The sequence below is a fragment of the Anabrus simplex genome, chromosome 5 (genome assembly GCF_040414725.1).
Source record: "Anabrus simplex isolate iqAnaSimp1 chromosome 5, ASM4041472v1, whole genome shotgun sequence".
Lineage (NCBI taxonomy): Eukaryota > Metazoa > Arthropoda > Insecta > Orthoptera > Tettigoniidae > Anabrus > Anabrus simplex.
Window position 1 is genome coordinate 19,070,422 of NC_090269.1, and position 18,966 is coordinate 19,089,387.

At 40.3% G+C, this 18,966-nt stretch overlaps 1 protein-coding gene across 1 annotated transcript in view; it reads right to left on the minus strand.

The window, feature by feature from the left end:
* Positions 1-18,966, minus strand: part of Taf1 (TATA-box binding protein associated factor 1) — a 320,423-nt gene that overhangs the window by 204,287 nt on the left and 97,170 nt on the right. The window contains exons 4-7 of the mRNA XM_067146785.2: positions 17,529-17,744; positions 5,329-5,511; positions 3,274-3,390; positions 2,841-3,028 (exon numbers count right to left, since the gene is read on the minus strand). Coding sequence (XP_067002886.1) covers positions 2,841-3,028; positions 3,274-3,390; positions 5,329-5,511; positions 17,529-17,744 — 704 coding nt within the window. The remainder of the gene's footprint in view (positions 1-2,840; positions 3,029-3,273; positions 3,391-5,328; positions 5,512-17,528; positions 17,745-18,966) is intronic.

An 18,966-nucleotide genomic window follows, 5' to 3' on the forward strand; every position in this document is an offset into this window, starting at 1 on the left:
CTTAGGTATATATCCTGAGAGCGTATGCAACCTCAATTTGGTAGGTATTCTGCAGCTAAATAACATTCACAACACTTTTCTTATTCCTAAATTTTCCAAAATTATGCACCTTCATAAACATTTTTAAGAGAATGAAAACCTTCTTAACAATGGGCAATTTGACACACATATACACTATTGAAAAGAAATTCTGAGACGCTGAGAATTTCTCATGACGGATCATTTTTATTGAAGTCAAATTTACATTTTATATACATTTTCCAAAAATAAAATCATACAGAGGATGATAAGCACATAGGTCTAAATAATCTCTCAAAAAATCTGATCAAAACTATATGGTCACCACATTTGCACTTAGGTGAGATAGAAGAATGTTTTTCATGATTAAATGCGTCTGGATCCATGGGTAGATTGTTAACGTGCTAGCCTCAAGTCCAAAGGGTCTCAGGTTCGATTTCTAGCTGTGAGAGAGAGAGAGAGAGAGAGAGAGAGAGAGAGAGAGAGATATCAGCACTCATCATACTGTAGGTACCGCCCCATCCTTGCAGACACGCAGGTCACCTGTGCAGCATCAAATTGAAATAGCATGAGTAAACAACAAGTGAACACTTTCTCTCAAAGCACTGATACTTTGTCTATATATGAATTTTTCATCTAAACAGTGTTATGCGGCTGAAGATGTTAATAATATACGAAACATGTACCATTTTTAACCAATAAGTCGCCATAAGCAACAAATGTATCGACAAGGTGGAAAATAAAAAAAAATACTTAATTGTGAATCTGTTAAAGTGTGATACAGACCATGAAGTTGAATTTATGTAAGTAAAATGCCATGTCGGAAAAAATCGTATATAGTGTTTCCATATCTATGTTGGATAGTTTTTATTTGTCTATTCAGTAGTACATTTTCTCGTTTAACATGTTCTCTTTCCTTGTGTCCTGCAGAAATGTCTTAATGAGGTTTTAATGTATATTGCTCATCCCTTGTAGGTTATCATGTGGATAATTTTCTCTTCTTCTTGTACCTGATTTTTGGACTTATGGTCCACTGTTGTTATCAGAGCTGACGAGCTCACTTTTGTTGTTTACTCAGATTTTCTATCTATTAAAAAAAAAAAAGGAAAGAAAGAAAAATACAAAATTTAGTGCTTCTTTTGCTCTGGTCATTTTCTTGTCCGTCCATTCATCCCAGCACCTTCTTACACCTCTGTGATCCACAATATTCTTGTAACAATTATTATTATTATTATTATTATTATTATTATTATTATTATTATTATTAAAGAGAAAAGAGTAAAACTCTTGTTATGACTAGAGGGGAGAAAGAAGGGAAAGGTCAGATTAGACTTGCAGACAAGCACCTGGAAGTAGTGGAAACGTTTAAATATCTGGGGAGTGAATTAATGGAGAATGTTCGACTGGATGCTGAGATTAGTAAAAGGATTCAAGCTGGAAGTTGTTTCTATCATAGTGTAAGAAATATGTTATGGGACAAAGGTGTGCCAATGGAAGCAAAGGATACTATGTACAAGATGTATTACGTACCCATAACAACTTACGGAGCAGAAACTTGTACAATGACAAAGTAGGATGAGAGTCGAATACAGGCAGCCGAAATGAAATTCTCGAGGAGTATGATACAGAAGAGTAGAAGAGACAAAATAAGGAATGAGAAAATCCGGGAAGAAATTGGAGTGGAAAAAATGAATGATAGAATAGAGAAGAGCCGACTAAGATGGTTTGGGCACATAAAGCGAATGAGCGACGAAAGAATGCCAAAAAAAGTGATGGAAATGCAAATCCAAGGAAGGAGAGGCCGTGGACGACCACGATTGAGATGGAAGGATACCATCCAACGTAGCATTATAGAAAGAAACCTGGACTGGGACACAGTGCTGGAGGAGGAGTGGTGGAAAGACCGAAGAAAGTGGAGAGGAACCATATTTGCCCCTACCCAGCTACAGCTGGATAAAGGGAAATGATGATGATGATGATGATGATGATGATGATGATGATCATTATTAAATATCATGAGATTGACACATGTGAAAGATACATGGACAACAAAATCGAGATAAGAGTAGAGTTCAGACAGCCGAGATGAAATACCCTAGAGGCTTCGCAGGGAAGACAAGAACAGACAGAAATAGAAATGAAGAGATCAATAAGAGGATTGGAGTTTCAAAATACAGAAATGGATAGCAAAAAAAAAGAAAAGAAAAAAAAAAAAAAAAGCAAACTGAAATGGTATGGATACATGATGCAAATGGGAGAAACAAGTTCCAAAGAAGGTTTTTACAGAGAAACCAATATGAAAGTGACCACGAGGAAGGCCTTGAAAGAGGTGGAAGACAGTATAGAGAAAAGAGGAGAAAGATAGAATAAATACCGGAAGCAGGAAAAGAGTGGTGGATAACCAGTTAATGTTGGAGGTCCTTGATTCATAACCCAACCCAGGAAAACATTGGAAATGGGAACTGGAGAAGAATGTTTTAAGAGGTTAGGTATACAGTACTGCATCAACTACAGTTAGTACTCCTATGAAAGAAACCAAAACTATATACTGAAGGATTAGAATGCAGAGTGAACTTAGTCAAATGAACACTTAATGTGTACACTGGGGTTATTTTACATGCTACAAAGAAACACATGGCATGCTCGGAATTTCTTGTCTTAAAAAATCCACCGTATCTGCCAGGATCGAAACCATAATCTCAAATCAAGAACTTAGCAGGTTAATTACTTGATGACTAGCACCAACTAAAATCAGAAGTAAGAACAAGATAAAGAAGTATTAAAGCCCAGCCAGGAATCACTATATTACAACATTTACTTACATTTGTGTTTTGTTCTGCTTGTTGCTTGATGAGGAAGGATTGACCATCTGACTAGATGCTAACCTCACAGCTCCTCCAACTATATGTGGTACACCCTTCCCTGGCTGACTGAATGCCTGGGCAGTCCGATTACTACTGCTAGGAACCCACCCAGCAGCATTCGTTTTGCAATTTAATTTTTGCATCACCTGGAGCAAAATTTAAATATGATATAATGTTCCTATCTAAAATTATGATAATGAATTAGAACTAGTTACATTTCCATTATTAGAAAGAGAAATTAGGCAAAAAACACACATTACGAATATTAATACCGAGACACGAAGTTTCTTATGTGAGTGTGTGTGGACTTTTACCTTCTCGCCAACATTATTATTTTCTTGCACAGACTCATTCTAAGAAATAATTATTTAATGAAGAAAAAATATCTTACTTTGTGCTTAATATCATCTCCATTCCAAACTACATCATCCTCCCAATGTAGCTGTGAAACCATTAGAAATGAATCATCAGGAAAATCTCCCAATACTTTTTCTTCAGTTTCTTCTGCCTGAAACAAAACAATTCTCGTTTTAGTTTCACATAATAAATACAAGGAGAAATTGGACAATGAATATATAAAAATACACTGATGGAAAAAAAATGCACCATGTGACTGCATGCCAAGCCAACCTACAGGTAACATAGTTTGATGACCAAACTATGACAGACACCAAATACTAAAGATGCTTAGCACCACATCAACATACAGTGTAAATCCCCCGCCCACAAGCAGGCACACAGGCTTCAATTCTTGTATGTAGATGATTATGCAGGTGACAAATCCTGTGGTATAGTGTTTCATGCCTCTTGCACCTGTTGATGCAACTGCACAAGGTTAGTAGTTTGAGTGATCCTATCATGTCCCATAATTGTTCAATGGGAGAGAGTTCTAGGAAATGCATTTGCTAGGGCAGTAATTGAACACCACAAAAAGTACCTCGTGTAGTAGCAGCAGCAGCAGTATGTGAACGAACATTCTCCTGATGAAACAGTATACCAACATCCTATTGCAGGAATGGCAACAGGATGAGTCGAACAATCTCCCGGATGTAGAGGGCACTATTTAACGGACTCACCACAAACACCAAAGGTGAACAGGAATTGTAGGTTGTTGGACCCATATGTTAGTGGTGAATACACGCTGAAATATTTGCTCTCCATGTAGATGTTGTAAACATAAGCAGTCATCTCTTGCATGAAGGTAGAACCTGCTCTCATTGCTAAACACAACAGGATGCCATTCTATTCTCCAGGCAATCCTTGTCCGATATCACAGAAGACATGCACAATGGTGTTGCCACAGGAGAGGAAGGCAGACCAAAGGCACATGTGTTTGTAGTCTTGGTGCCAGTAGATGGTTCCCAACGGTACATGTGCATCCTGCTGGTGCCACTTTCATTCAGATAGTTGTTGCAGATGTCTTACATTCTGCCAGTGATGTCCAAACAATATGCTGATCTTGATGTATGCCCATATGTGGCCACACTAAACCTGGTCTACATGTGACCACTGTTGATAACATCACCACACCACCAATCATGGCCAATGCATGCAACAGTCCATCAATTTGTCCATCCAGCCGCATGAATTCTCCTGATGCAATCCGTCTCAAACAGGAATTGTAGCTTACAACATTCATCACCATACCAGGAGTTGGGCCCTTATGTTGAGAGCGAATACACTCCAGAAGATGATGCAAATATGTAAACAGTCATCACTTGAATGAAAGCAGAATCTGTTCTCACTGCTAAACACAACAGAGCAGAACACTATTCTATTCTCTGGTTAAATCCTTGCCCAAACCCACAGGAAGTGTGCACGATGGTGTTGCAACAGAAGAGGAAGCTAGGCTAAGGGCACATGTGTCCTACCGTATGTAGACAACTCGAGAGAGAGAGAGAGAAAGAGAGAGCGCGTGTGTGTGCGCGTGCCACATTCAGTTAGATCTCTGCTACAGATGCATAATGGTCTGCCATTAATGTCTTAAAAATATACTGATCTGGAGGTACAGCTGTCCCGAATATGACCTAAAAGTGCGTACCAATTCAACTGAGAGCCAATGATGACATCCCTGCACTACGGGTGTATCAAGACCAACATGTGCAGTAATCTGTTAATACGTCCATTCTGTCCCGTTAAGTCCCACGATGCAACCCCCCTCAACAGGCTCTAACTGCACAACAAGGGCACATAACCATCTTCAAGGCATGACTTGACTGCAACACACACAAACAACACTCAACCCTCCAGGTGCACAATACTGTACAGTTCATGGCTGGACACAGCACAATGAAGTGATGGGTACCACGCCAATTGCTGACTGATGTTTTTGAAACGTTCATCAGTTTAACTATAATTCTCCAAAATGCAACTATTGTAACCACATTCAATTGCACATCACTCTTTAGGGTGCTACAAAAAAAATTCAAACGGTGTATAAACCTACCTGTTCTTTGAGCTTGAAGCCATAGTTGAACCCCTCTCCTGTTTCAGGCACTTCTAACATATCATACCAAACTTGTGCTGGCCCAAACCTCCAATCTGCAACTCTTGGACCCATATCATTGTTTTCTCCCGGTTCTTGCTTGCCTCCCTCAGTTTTGTCTTCTACTGGGCATAACAGCTTCTCCTACAACAAATAAATCAACATTAATTCAACCATTATTTAAAAGTATACATCTACGGTACTTTATAACATGCTGAGTAAAGGACTATTTAGACCACATTGCTTTATTTGTCTTGTTTATGAGTTTAACGTGTGCAAAGCTTTTGTGTAAGCTAGTGATTTTTATTTTTTGCACTGGAAGACAATTTCTGTTTTTGTAATAATATTAATAGCCTTATGTTGTCTTACTTCCCTTCCAACTAAGAACGTAGTAACTGACATTTTTGTACTTTTGAGATTATTCGCTTATCATGAACTTACAAAATGAGCTCTATCAGCTGAAAAATTATTCCACCCTGATTTGCAACATATTTTTTGTTAATTCAGTATTTAAGAACATCATAACTGTTATTATTAAATTTGTCCCAATTAAGAACATCGTAACTTAAGGTTCAATGTTGTTAAATGGAGTGCTGTTTATAACAAGTTAACAAGTCCTGTAAAAGCAAAGTTACGATCATATTACAGGAACTACTGAACTCATTCGTTCAACAATGCATGTTAAGGATAGCACTGATTTGGGTATCTGCCGCATTGACACACCAAGATGTTCCAAGTTTCTATTCTAATTGCTTTGTGAGAGATCATCAGTTGATTGCAGTTCTCATTTTAGCAACTGGGGAGAGACATTTCCTGTCACTGAAGTCGAGACACAGTACAGGCAGAAATGTTACCAGTGAAATGTAAAATGCCATCTAAAATGCTAAGGTGATTATCGTATGTAGTCTTTTACCCATTCCAAAATGTATTCAAGATGCAAATTGATGGTTGATTTAGTGAAAAACATGGCTGTTTGCTCAACTCAATTACAAGGTAAGTGTATATTCATTTGTTCAGCAGGACCAGTCATGTTTATGTGTCAGAAAGGTAGTTTCCACCAACAACAGCTAAAGCCTCCGATTAGGGGAGAAATGTGGAAGTTTAGCTAGAAACGACAAGGAAGATGGGAATCAGTTCACATTTCAAAACTTGGTAATGGTAATACGGGAATGTTGCCAGTAGCTCCAGAAGAGAAGAAGGAACTGCTGTCTGTTTGTGCACATAATCTTATTTCAGATATTCTACAAAAATCTGCAAACTACTCTAGCCAAACTAACTGAATCAGGCACAATTAGTAAATGAAATGGTGTATGGCTTTTAGTGCTGGGAGTGTCCAGGGACAAGTTCAGCTCACCAAATGTAGATCTTTTGATCTGATGCCTGTAGAGGCGCAATTAGTGACTAAAAACGACTTATAATAGTGGTCTCACAGTTACATTGGTTAGGTTTTTATATTTGTATTTTCAAAACAATAAAAAATTGGCAAGGTAAAATTCATACTTACCGGTAATAATTTTAAAAAATACCCTTATACCTCCAAATCGTCTAACCTGTAAAATGATCATTTATTCTGAAAGACATATCAAACTTCATGGTCTTTAAAGATGTGTTGTTCACAGGCAACAGTCTCAGGAGTGTTAAGTTCAGTCCATTCTTCCTTTCAGCTCATTTTAAGGAGTAAAAATAAAATTTAACTTAAAAAAGACGTAACTTGAAGTTGATGGTCATTATTGGGTTAAAATGTCAAAACAAAAACATCATAACTTGACTTATGCAATTAGTTGTTCACACATCTCCAATAAAGAATATTGTAACTTCATCACATACGATGTTCTTCGTTGGATAATTCCAATTCAGTAATATCGTAACTATATGTAATTGGGTTATTTAATACATTAAAACACCCTTCTTGGGGCAAAATAAACTAGGCAGTAAATGCATTCCATAGAATCCACCATCGTTAATGTTACCGAGTTTTTGTGGTAGTTAAGCATGAAAGAAGGTGCTGGGTGGTGAATAGGTCTCAAGCTACTAAAGAGAAATTAAATTTTAAAATTTAACAAGGTTATATTTTCTTTTCAAAATTAGGTAACAACAAATAGAACAGGTACTTAGTAGCCGAAATACAACTTGAAATGTACAATTACAGGGATTAAAGAATTTGGGCTTCGAGCCCTGAAAACACAATTCTTGAGCAACTAGCTCAACTTTACGATATACCAATTTCAACAAAAGGGGCAGAAGACCCCACTCAAACCCTGGAGCCCTTGCTCCAAATTACACAGCAAAGCCTCCTCGAGGCATACAACTCTCAATTTTAGAAAAGAGCCACTCGCTCTTAAAGTTAAGCCTCTCCCAGGCCACACCAAACTCAACTTTCAAGTTGTCCTCAAAGGACATATACACAGGAGTAAAATACCCAACCTACTGAGGTCTATTAGGTGAGAAAAGATTAATACATGACCTCTAAAATACAACTTGAGAGGAGGCGAACTTGCACTCCTAATACACTTTGCTTAAGACCTACTTGGCACTAGGCCGTTAATACAAGGGCTAATCCCATACTACAGAGGTGACTTAAAGGCAATTTACATTACATTACGGGAGAATTGGTTGAGAAAAATAAGTTCACCTCAAGACGATGTGAGTGGGAACTCGAGAGGGTTAGCACTCTCTATCCCATAATGTAGCTTTACAAGAGAATAGAAGAAAAGAGTAGTTACATTTTAGGAAAAGGTTACATGATGGAAAACGCTTCGAACCCGCCGCGAGAGTTAAACTGCCGACCTAGCAAGAAAAGAAGATATTAATAGGCCATTACCTGGTAGTAGATCGCTGCCGAGGAAAGAGGCGCTTCCCGCCTCCTGCTATGTACTTAATACACTGAAAGATGGAACAGAAGTGGCCCGGAGACCCTAAAATCAGCAGTTTAAATACTCTCGCAGAAAATTCTAGGCGTTAGGGGAAAGAAAACACCCTCCCACAAAGATTTTATTGGGTAGGACCCCGCAACAGATACAAGATGGGGGAAGATACCCCTGATTGGTCAGAAATTCATTGAAGAAATTCGTGATTGGATACATTCAAAGCAAGGGGAAGAAAGGGGTAAATATTGCCAACTTAAACAATGACAGAAAGAAATTTAACAAAGAACAAACTCCTGAAATTAAATTTTCTCCAACAAAATAGTTCTTTGACTCCGCACTAGGTTGCACTATTGTTGATCTACAGTAGTGTCCTCTGGAAGAGAAAGTTCACACTTCTTAATACAAGCAAAACAAAAGTACGTCGAAAATGACACAGTTCACAAACTCAAAATTTTCCACGTGGTGACATCTTCTGAGAAAGTAGAGAATTAATAGAATAGATAAAGTTCAACCTTCCTCCAGAAGAGGAGTTTCAGCTGGCGCAACTTTTAAATAAACGGTGTAGAGGTGTACCGCCGGGTACAGACCTCCCCCCCCAAAAGTTCCTCCAGGGGTGACACATGAAATCAGTTTGAAACAAAGTCCAAGTAATGATGTTGATACGAAGATAGATAGCAGAAGCATTTACAAGATTTCTTAATTCAGTTTCAAAATGTTGTTGTTGCAGGTGAATGAAAGTCTTTAAGTTTGTAGAATTTGAATTTCTGAAGATAAACTTTTAATGCTTAAAAGTGAAGAAAAGTTTTGCGATGTCCACCAAATATTGTTGTTAAATTCCCAAATGTAATTATTGCTTATGGTGACTGTCCATGTAGTTGATGTAGATTGAGTCGAATGGCCGGACCGGCCGTTGCAGCTTGCGTCCAACGGAGGCCGCTCGGACCCCTCAAGTACCCTGAGATACCGCTCGCCCGCACTATGAGGGGAGCAGAGGTGTTGAAGTACGCCGCGCCCGCGGTGAACAGATACAGGCTGCGGGCATGTAGCAGGTCGTGCGCCGCACATCAGCCTTGGCCGGGAGGAGAGCTCCGGCTCGCCGTGCACATGTCGTCCTCGCTGGAGAGGAGGGGGCCCATCCCCCTCCCCAGTCGCTGCACGGCGCTGCGCGGCTGCGGGGGCGCTGAAACATTAAAGCTAGACGGCAGAATTGTGTTGGACAATCATTTTCTTTGAGGGTACAGGCTTTATGGAGAGGTTGAGGGGCCAGCGGCGTGTAGATACCCATTGCATTAAACATTATGAAGCCACAGTGTAAGGTGGAGCAGGAGACGGGAGCGTGGTAATGGCCGTGGCAAGGACAGAATGGCAGTTTAACGGGTCGGGACAGGTTTTACAAAAAGCTTACATCTGAAACAAAATATTATAGGTAGTGCAGAATGCCTTAAAAGTAAAACTCAAAAAAAAAAAAAAAAAATATATAACCTTCATATCCTTTCAAACTAATATGAAGCAAGTTAACACAGAAATTACACCGGTTTCACCTGGGACAGGTGAACTCTAAATATCCTCTCGGTGGCTGGATTACTTAGCAATAAGGTAACCGGCGTAAGAAAATCGAGAATGATACAAGGCCCATGGAATCTGGGGGCAAGCTTGCCCGCGGGAACAAAATTTTTGACCATAACCTGGTCACCTACCTTCAAAGGGGTGGGTCTCCGTCCACGATCATACCTTTCCCTAACCTTTTCATGAGACACTTTAAGATTGGCTTTAGCCTTCTTCCAAAGATCTTTGATGTTGTCCGGGTCTATTGTCTCGGGCAGAATGTCACTCAGAGACCAGAGGTTAGAGAGCGGCGAGTTGGGAACAAACTTGAACATCAAAGAAGCTGGAGTAAACTTGTGAGATTCATGAACCGCCGAATTCAAAGCAAAAGCTAACCAATGCAGGGACGTGTCCCACCTGGAAGGATCTTCATGATGATAAGCAATGAGAGCGGACCTGAGATTACGGTTAACTCGTTCAGCCAGAGATGGTTGCGGGTAATAAGCAGAAGTAGTTACATGAGATATTGATAAGTCAAAACAGAATTTACGAAATAAATTAGATGTAAAAGCCTTAGCATTATCAGATACAATATATTGACACGGACCAAAAGAAGCAAAAATAGAATTTAAGCAGGTAATGGTGGACTGAGCGGTAGCCAGCTTAGTCGGAAATAACCAGGAAAATCTAGTAAAACCATCTACACATACAAGGATAAATTTGTTGGCATTTCCCTTCGACTGGGGGAAGGGTCCTACATAATCAATATACAGGCGTTCCATGGGGCGCGATGCTTGATGAGAAGACAAAAGGCCTACCTTAGTGGACATGGTTGGTTTACTAAGCAAACAAGATTTACAGGCTTTTACAAGTTCACGAATTTCACCGTCCATACCTTTCCAGATGAACCTTTCACGAATCTTTTCACGGGTTTTAAAGATTCCAAGATGCCCCCCCAATGGGGTCTCATGATAGTATTTGAAGATCATAGGCACGAGAACAGCTGGAACGACAACTTTCATCATTTGTCATGCCTCGAAGGGCAACATAAAACACCATTCCTCAGAACATAAGGGACGACATGCTCCCCAGAAGAAAGGATTTCCATTATCGGAGCCAGCGTCGGATCTTCACGTTGGTATTTCTCGATATCCCTAAAGAGCATGGGAGCATCTGTTAAGATGGCATTAACACCAGATAGTATGGACTCGGAAGGTGATGAACTGTCGACCGGTTCGTGGGTCTCTACGTCGTTATGAAACATACGGCTGAGTCCATCGGCAACAACATTTTCGGTACCTCTGATATGTCGTACATCAAATTGGAAGGCAGAAATACGGATGGCCCAACGGGCTATACGACCAGTACGACGCGGCCTACCTAAGACCCAGCTTAAGGCTTGATTATCTGTCTCCAGGTCGAATTTGACATGTTCCAGATAGAGACGGAACTTTTCTAAGGCGAATAAGACTGCCAACCCTTCGAGCTCATAGATGGAATACTTGGCTTCTTGAACCGATAGAGTCCTAGATGCATAGGCGATGGGACGCCTCCCTAGTTCAGTCTCTTGAAGAAGGACTGCAGCTACAGCTGACGACGACGCGTCCGTTTGGACGATGAATTTCTTCGAGAAATCAGGCATAGCAAGTACAGGGGCATTACAGAGAGCTAATTTAAGATCTTCGAAAGCGGCTTGTTGAGAAGGTCCCCACTCGAATTTGATGCCTTTCCTACGAAGAAGGTTTAAGGGCGCCGCTCTATTAGCAAAATTAGGAATAAACTTCCTGAAGAAATTCACCATACCAATGAATCTAGCGATACCTTTGATGTCCTTAGGAGGTTTAAAATCACGGATGGCCTGTGTTCTAGAATGATCGACAGCTACCCCATCGGGTGACACAATATGCCCTAGGAATGACATTGAGGGCTTAGCAAAGGCAACCTTGGACAACATAACAGTTAACCCAGCCTTACGAAGGCGATCGAGAACTTCTCGCAGATGATCTAGATGTTCTTCAAAAGTCTCTGAAAATACGACGACATCATCCAAGTAGTGATATAAGTACTCAAATTTGATGTCGGAGAAGACCCTATCTAGTAGCCTAGTGAGTACAGCTGCTCCCGTGGGGAGCCCGAAAGGCACGCGGTTGTATTCATATAAATTCCAGTCCGTGGCAAACGCTGTAAGATGTTTAGACTCTTCGGCAAGGGGAATTTGATTATAGGCCTGATTCAAGTCCAAGATGGTGAAGAACTTGGCCTTACGAAACCATGAAAAGCAAGAATGAAGGTCGGGAAGGGGCACAGATTGCAACACCACCTTCCGATTGAGAGCCCTGTAATCAATGACAGGCCTGAAGCCTCCTTGGGGTTTCGGGACTAGAAAAATAGGCGAAGAATACGCTGACTTAGAGGGCCTAATAATACCATCCTTCAACATCTGATCGATGATTTCTTTCAGAGCCTTCATTTTAGGTGGAGATAGCCTATACGGTGGAAAACGGACAGGAATCGAGTCCGTGACCTCAATTTTGTATTCAATAAGGTCAGTAACACCAAGAGAATCAGAGAACACCTCGGGAAACGACTGACACAGTTTGCGAATACTATCAGCCTGCTCCTCAGGTAGATGTCTAAGGTCTAACAACATCTCATCCTGGGTAGGCGAAATAGAAGAACACGACACAGAATTACACTTTAATAGTGGTATTTTACAACTAGAAACAAATTTGAATGTGCACGACCTAGACTGGAGATCGAGCACAAGACCAGTGTGAGAAATGAAGTCCGCTCCCAGTATGATGGGGCAAGACAAGTGTTTAGCCACGAACAGTTTAATTTTCCAGGTAAATTTAAAAATACGAATTTTGACCAGTACGGAACCAAGAATTTCTAATGGAGATGAATTAGCCGAAACATATTGAATACGAGAAGAGTCATAGACAGGTAGTTTACAAACAGATTTCAATTTAGAATACCAATCAGCCGAAATAATGGAACAAACACTGCCTGAATCTAAGAGAGCTGTTATAGGCTCGTTATTTAACTCAATCTTAAGAAAAGGAACAGGTGCGGGGGTATCCGCCGCAATCCTAAGACACTCTCTGGGGCATTCAAAAAAAGAATTTGAAGATTGCTCATTCCCTGAATTCTCGACCCTTTTGCCCGGGGCTGAGCCTTGGAAAGCAGAATTAGTCGACTCAGCCGAAGCCGCTAGTCACTTTTTATTATTGGAATAGCTGGAATTTGCACCAGAAGTTGAGCAGGAGGGGGTGCTATTTGAGTTTGGGCAATTCTTGGCGATATGTGAGAAAGCCCCACATTTAAAGCAGCCTTGTGATGAGCCAGCTCCATTCCTAGTCCCACTTGGCTTGATCAGTGGACACTTGTTGCGCAGATGGTCAGGCGACCCGCAAGCATAACATTTACGGAGATTGACTGATCGGCGAGGTGGAGGCCGAGTGTTACTAAAGGAAGGCGGGGGTTCTTTCGCTACACGCAAAGAATCGGCGTATCTAACTCCTTCCGCTGAGACGGCCAACGCTTCAAGTTCAGAGAAAGTTTGCGGGCCCGCCGCGAAACACAAATATGACCTGTAGGGTGGTGAAATCCCTTCAACAATAGCTTGCACGATCTGATCCTCAGGGAAGTGGAGAGCAAACACCCTAGTATAAAACTTAATATCTTGGATGAAGTCTGCCAGGTTTTCATCCAAGCGCTGTACCCGATAATAGTATTTCTGAATAAGGGAGGACCTGGCCCTAGCCGGGATGAAGTTAGCTAGCAAATGGGCGTGGAAATCCTCAATAGATGATTGCTCGGCAATGGCTCTTACGATCTTATCAGAGAGAATACCAATAGCATACGGATAGATAATTTGCAAAATTTGACATGGCGAAAGAGAAAAAACAAGAGCATGATCCTGAAATTCCACTAGAAATCTTAAAAATGAAATTACGTCACTGGTGGTGTTAACGGAAAACTTAGAGATACCTCTAAGCAACATTGCCAATGGATGAGGCAAGCTGCTGAACCCAGGTGTCATAGTCGTTAAAGGTTTCAAGGGCAAAGAAGTTAATTCAGAGCGGATGTTACTCAATGACGCACGGCGTTCAGATTCGTTGTTCGATGGGGCAGAGATAGTTTGAGCAGCAACGGTTATCCTATTGACTTCTCCTGAGGAGGCTCTTCCTCGTTACCTACATTCACCGTGGCGGGTTGATCAGTTTTGGGAGGAACTTCGCCGGTTAGCAATTGAGTGACCTTATTAGACAATTCAGAAATAGTTTCAAGGAGTGTATTAGCGTCCTTCCTCTGAACGTCATTCACCTTTAGAGACAACAGATCATTAACTCTATTTGCAAAGTGATACAGCCTGCCTTGCACACGCTTAATTTGATTAGGAGACGGATCGTTTTCATCAAAAAAACTAACTACAGATGCTAGCCCAGTAATATTTTCGACGATCGTGGAAAGAGAATCATCAATTTCTTTCTCTCCCAAATTGGGGATGGAAATGGGTAAATCAAGGGACTCTCTAAGCTTGTTAGTGTCTATTGCAACCGTGCCTCCAGATTGCACATTTCTAATAGTCAATTCATATATCAACTCCTCCTTGCGCAAATAGTTAAGAAGGAGAACATCGCGAGGGCCGGGCATGATGACAGAACGAATTTGAAAAACTCACAAATGCCAGCAACTGAGAAAATGGTTAGAGTTTGAATTAAAGCAATGTTTGACCGTCAAGAGGGGCAAAATTGAGACCCATTCAACCACGCTCTGCTACCACTTGTTACCGAGTTTTTGTGGTAGTTAAGCATGAAAGAAGGTGCTGGGTGGTGAATAGGTCTCAAGCTACTAAAGAGAAATTAAATTTTAAAATTTAACAAGGTTATATTTTCTTTTCAAAATTAGGTAACAACAAATAGAACAGGTACTTAGTAGCCGAAATACAACTTGAAATGTACAATTACAGGGATTAAAGAATTTGGGCTTCGAGCCCTGAAAACACAATTCTTGAGCAACTAGCTCAACTTTACGATATACCAATTTCAACAAAAGGGGCAGAAGACCCCACTCAAACCCTGGAGCCCTTGCTCCAAATTACACAGCAAAGCCTCCTCGAGGCATACAACTCTCAATTTTAGAAAAGAGCCACTCGCTCTTAAAGTTAAGCCTCTCCCAGGCCACACCAAACTCAACTTTCAAGTTGTCCTCAAAGGACATATACACAGGGGTAAAATACCCAACCTACTGAGGTCTATTAGGTGAGAAAAGATTAATACATGACCTCTAAAATACAACTTGAGAGGAGGCGAACTTGCACTCCTAATACACTTTGCTTAAGACCTACTTGGCACTAGGCCGTTAATACAAGGGCTAATCCCATACTACAGAGGTGACTTAAAGGCAATTTACATTACATTACGGGAGAATTGGTTGAGAAAAATAAGTTCACCTCAAGACGATGTGAGTGGGAACTCGAGAGGGTTAGCACTCTCTATCCCATAATGTAGCTTTACAAGAGAATAGAAGAAAAGAGTAGTTACATTTTAGGAAAAGGTTACATGATGGAAAACGCTTCGAACCCGCCGCGAGAGTTAAACTGCCGACCTAGCAAGAAAAGAAGATATTAATAGGCCATTACCTGGTAGTAGATCGCTGCCGAGGAAAGAGGCGCTTCCCGCCTCCTGCTATGTACTTAATACACTGAAAGATGGAACAGAAGTGGCCCGGAGACCCTAAAATCAGCAGTTTAAATACTCTCGCAGAAAATTCTAGGCGTTAGGGGAAAGAAAACACCCTCCCACAAAGATTTTATTGGGTAGGACCCCGCAACAGATACAAGATGGGGGAAGATACCCCTGATTGGTCAGAAATTCATTGAAGAAATTCGTGATTGGATACATTCAAAGCAAGGGGAAGAAAGGGGTAAATATTGCCAACTTAAACAATGACAGAAAGAAATTTAACAAAGAACAAACTCCTGAAATTAAATTTTCTCCAACAAAATAGTTCTTTGACTCCGCACTAGGTTGCACTATTGTTGATCTACAGTAGTGTCCTCTGGAAGAGAAAGTTCACACTTCTTAATACAAGCAAAACAAAAGTACGTCGAAAATGACACAGTTCACAAACTCAAAATTTTCCACGTGGTGACATCTTCTGAGAAAGTAGAGAATTAATAGAATAGATAAAGTTCAACCTTCCTCCAGAAGAGGAGTTTCAGCTGGCGCAACTTTTAAATAAACGGTGTAGAGGTGTACCGCCGGGTACAGTTAATATTGAAAAACTCCCTGATTTGTTTGAAATTTTTGAAACTTTAAAATGCTCTCCTCAATAATAACATTCATAGAATAGGTACTGTAGCAGTAAGTTATAGTTTAATCATCTGTTGTGTCAGTTTGTTAATTGGAATATATTTGTGTTGGTGTTTTTTTTTTACAACTAACAAACCTAGTTGCTTGTGATTGCGATGATTGTGATGGGCGGATGCTCTTTCCCCCAGTCAGTGGTCGTCCATGAATGCTGGGGGTTTCTGTTCACTGTCTTTGTTAATTCATATGCAGTAAGAATATGAATAAGGAGGTATCCTGGACTTCATAATTTGATTAAGGTCCAGAAAATGCCTCAGAAGGCTAAGGTTGATAAATTTTCAAAGATTTTATTATACGTTTTTACATTAGCCGGAAGAAAGTTACATTTTAGAAAAGTTGTTACATACTAAAGAGTTGGACCTTTCCCTCAGGTTAAACTGCGGAATTAGCAAGAAGGAATAAAGTTATGTGGCCATTACCTTGTAGATGTTCTAGCTGCCGACGAAAGAGGCCACCCGCCTCCTGCTTAACACACACACTCAGATAGACGTTGATCAATTGGCCAAGAAACGTGAAAATCCGCAGTTTATAAACCCCCAGGGAAGGTTTGAGATCATAACTAGCCACACCCTCTCAATTTTATTGGATGAATTCCTTGTAGCATTCAGAATCGAACAAGAAGCCTGTGATAGGTTGAAAATTTATTACAAAAATTAGGGATTGGCTAGATTCAAAACTGGCAGAAAGAAAGAGAAAATATTGCCAACCCAAAAATAAATGAACATCAATCAGTTACAAAAACCTAGAAATACAAAACCTTTAAATCATAAGTTCTTTCACTTCGCACCAGGGTGCATGATCATAGTTTTTCTGGCAGTGTCATCTATGGAAGAATGTCCAAACTTCTTGATGAATGGCAAACAAAACAAGGAGAAATTCACCCAGTTTAGGAAACTGTACAATAACAAAATTACATAATATTACGGTGGTAACATCTTCTGATTAAAGTTCCAATTTTCAGTTGTAGTAGTTTCCACATTACTTCAAAAGAGGAGTTCATTAAGGCGCTAATTTTGAATGCGCGGCATTGAGGTTTACCTCCCGGTACATACAGTATATATGGCATGCTTCTTGTTTGTGGCAGGAACAGAGTTGGCAGAGAGATTTTTGTGTAACAAGCACTGTATCAACATTGATGGAAATAATACCCACACCCCGTCTTTTTCATCACCATATTTTGAAAAATATGTGTGAGGATATGGCATATTTCTTCCAAAATAGTATACACAACCATTTACCTGGCACAGGATCTATGTAGGTAAAAGGCATCGCAAATAAGAATTTTACTTTTTACAGAAACAGGAAAGCTCAAAAGATTGAATATTTCAATTAATCTGTAAGAGTAGTCAGGCTTTCAAATATGATAACTTGCCTCATCATCTGACTTGCACATCTCTGGACCAGGAGGAGGAGCATAGTTCAGGGTCCAGCCTCGCCTCCTATCCCTTTGGGTATCCTGATCTGAACCAGAATCAGAATGATCCTGATGCATTTGTTTACGCCGTCGGCGACGCTTCCTCACACTTCGCCAGATTTGAGGCAAACTACTAGGTTTGCCAGGACCAAATAGGCGGGAGAAACGAAGTACCTAAAGAGAAAGAAAATATATATACAAGATAAAGGTATCAGTGTTACCAAATGTCAACAAATCATTCAAGGACATCAAGTGATAAATCAAAATAAGTAAGTTCCACAACTACAGTACATACCAGATAATGCTTCACTTTCAAAATAAATAAAAAACAAAACGGGTCAGAACCTTATCACCTAATGCAATTGCATTCCAATTTGATTATCCTAAAATGTCAACTAAATGTTACTTCAGCATTTACAAACTAAAAGCTATATTTTTTTCTTGTATTGAATACGATGACATACCAGCTTGACAAACCAAAAAGGCAAAAATAAAATTTGGATTTTTTTTCCTTTAGAATGATTGTGATTTTTTAATTTTTTATTTAAACAATAAATGATAAAAACTTCATTGCAGCCAATGGCCATGATTATAATTACACAGAGAGTTATTAGCCCTCACTGGTGAAAAACTTCAACAGTGACACCAAGAGTTTCCTACATTCCAACACATGATATCTCCCATTCTTCATATGGATCATTAAAACGGGCATTGACACATATCTTGAATTGGAAACGGTGTACGGTGAATCTGGTAATTAGATGTCTCAAAGTGTAGTTGTTTCCTTTCCAAGTTCAACAATAAAGCACACAAATTGCACATAGAATACGAGGGTCACTTAATTTGTACAACAGTCAATTACAGACCTTGCTGTTTTGTGCACTACACAACGTTATTTTTTAAACTAAAACCAAACTAAACTAAAACTAAACTAAAACTTATTTTTAAAACTATGTAGATTTTCGGCAAGTCTGAGGACTCTGTTCAAATCCCTGCTGGGAAACATGTAAATGAAGGGAACAAACAGTGCTCACCCTCTGTCGATTCCTTTTTTTTTTGCTAGGGGCTTTACGTCGCACCGACACAGATAGGTCTTATGGCGACGATGGGATAGGAAAGGCCTAGGAGTTGGAAGGAAGCGGCCGTGGCCTTAATTAAGGTACAGCCCCAGCATTTGCCTGGTGTGAAAATGGGAAACCACGGAAAACCATTTTCAGGGCTGCCGATAGTGGGATTCGAACCTACTATCTCCCGGATGCAAGCTCACAGCCGCGCGCCTCTACGCGCACGACCAACTCGCCCGGTTCTGTCGATTCCCATTCACCTTGGTATGGGGTGACAAATTCTCTAAACCTCTAAATTCTTCACACTCTTCTGGCCTCTGAGAGGCTGGACT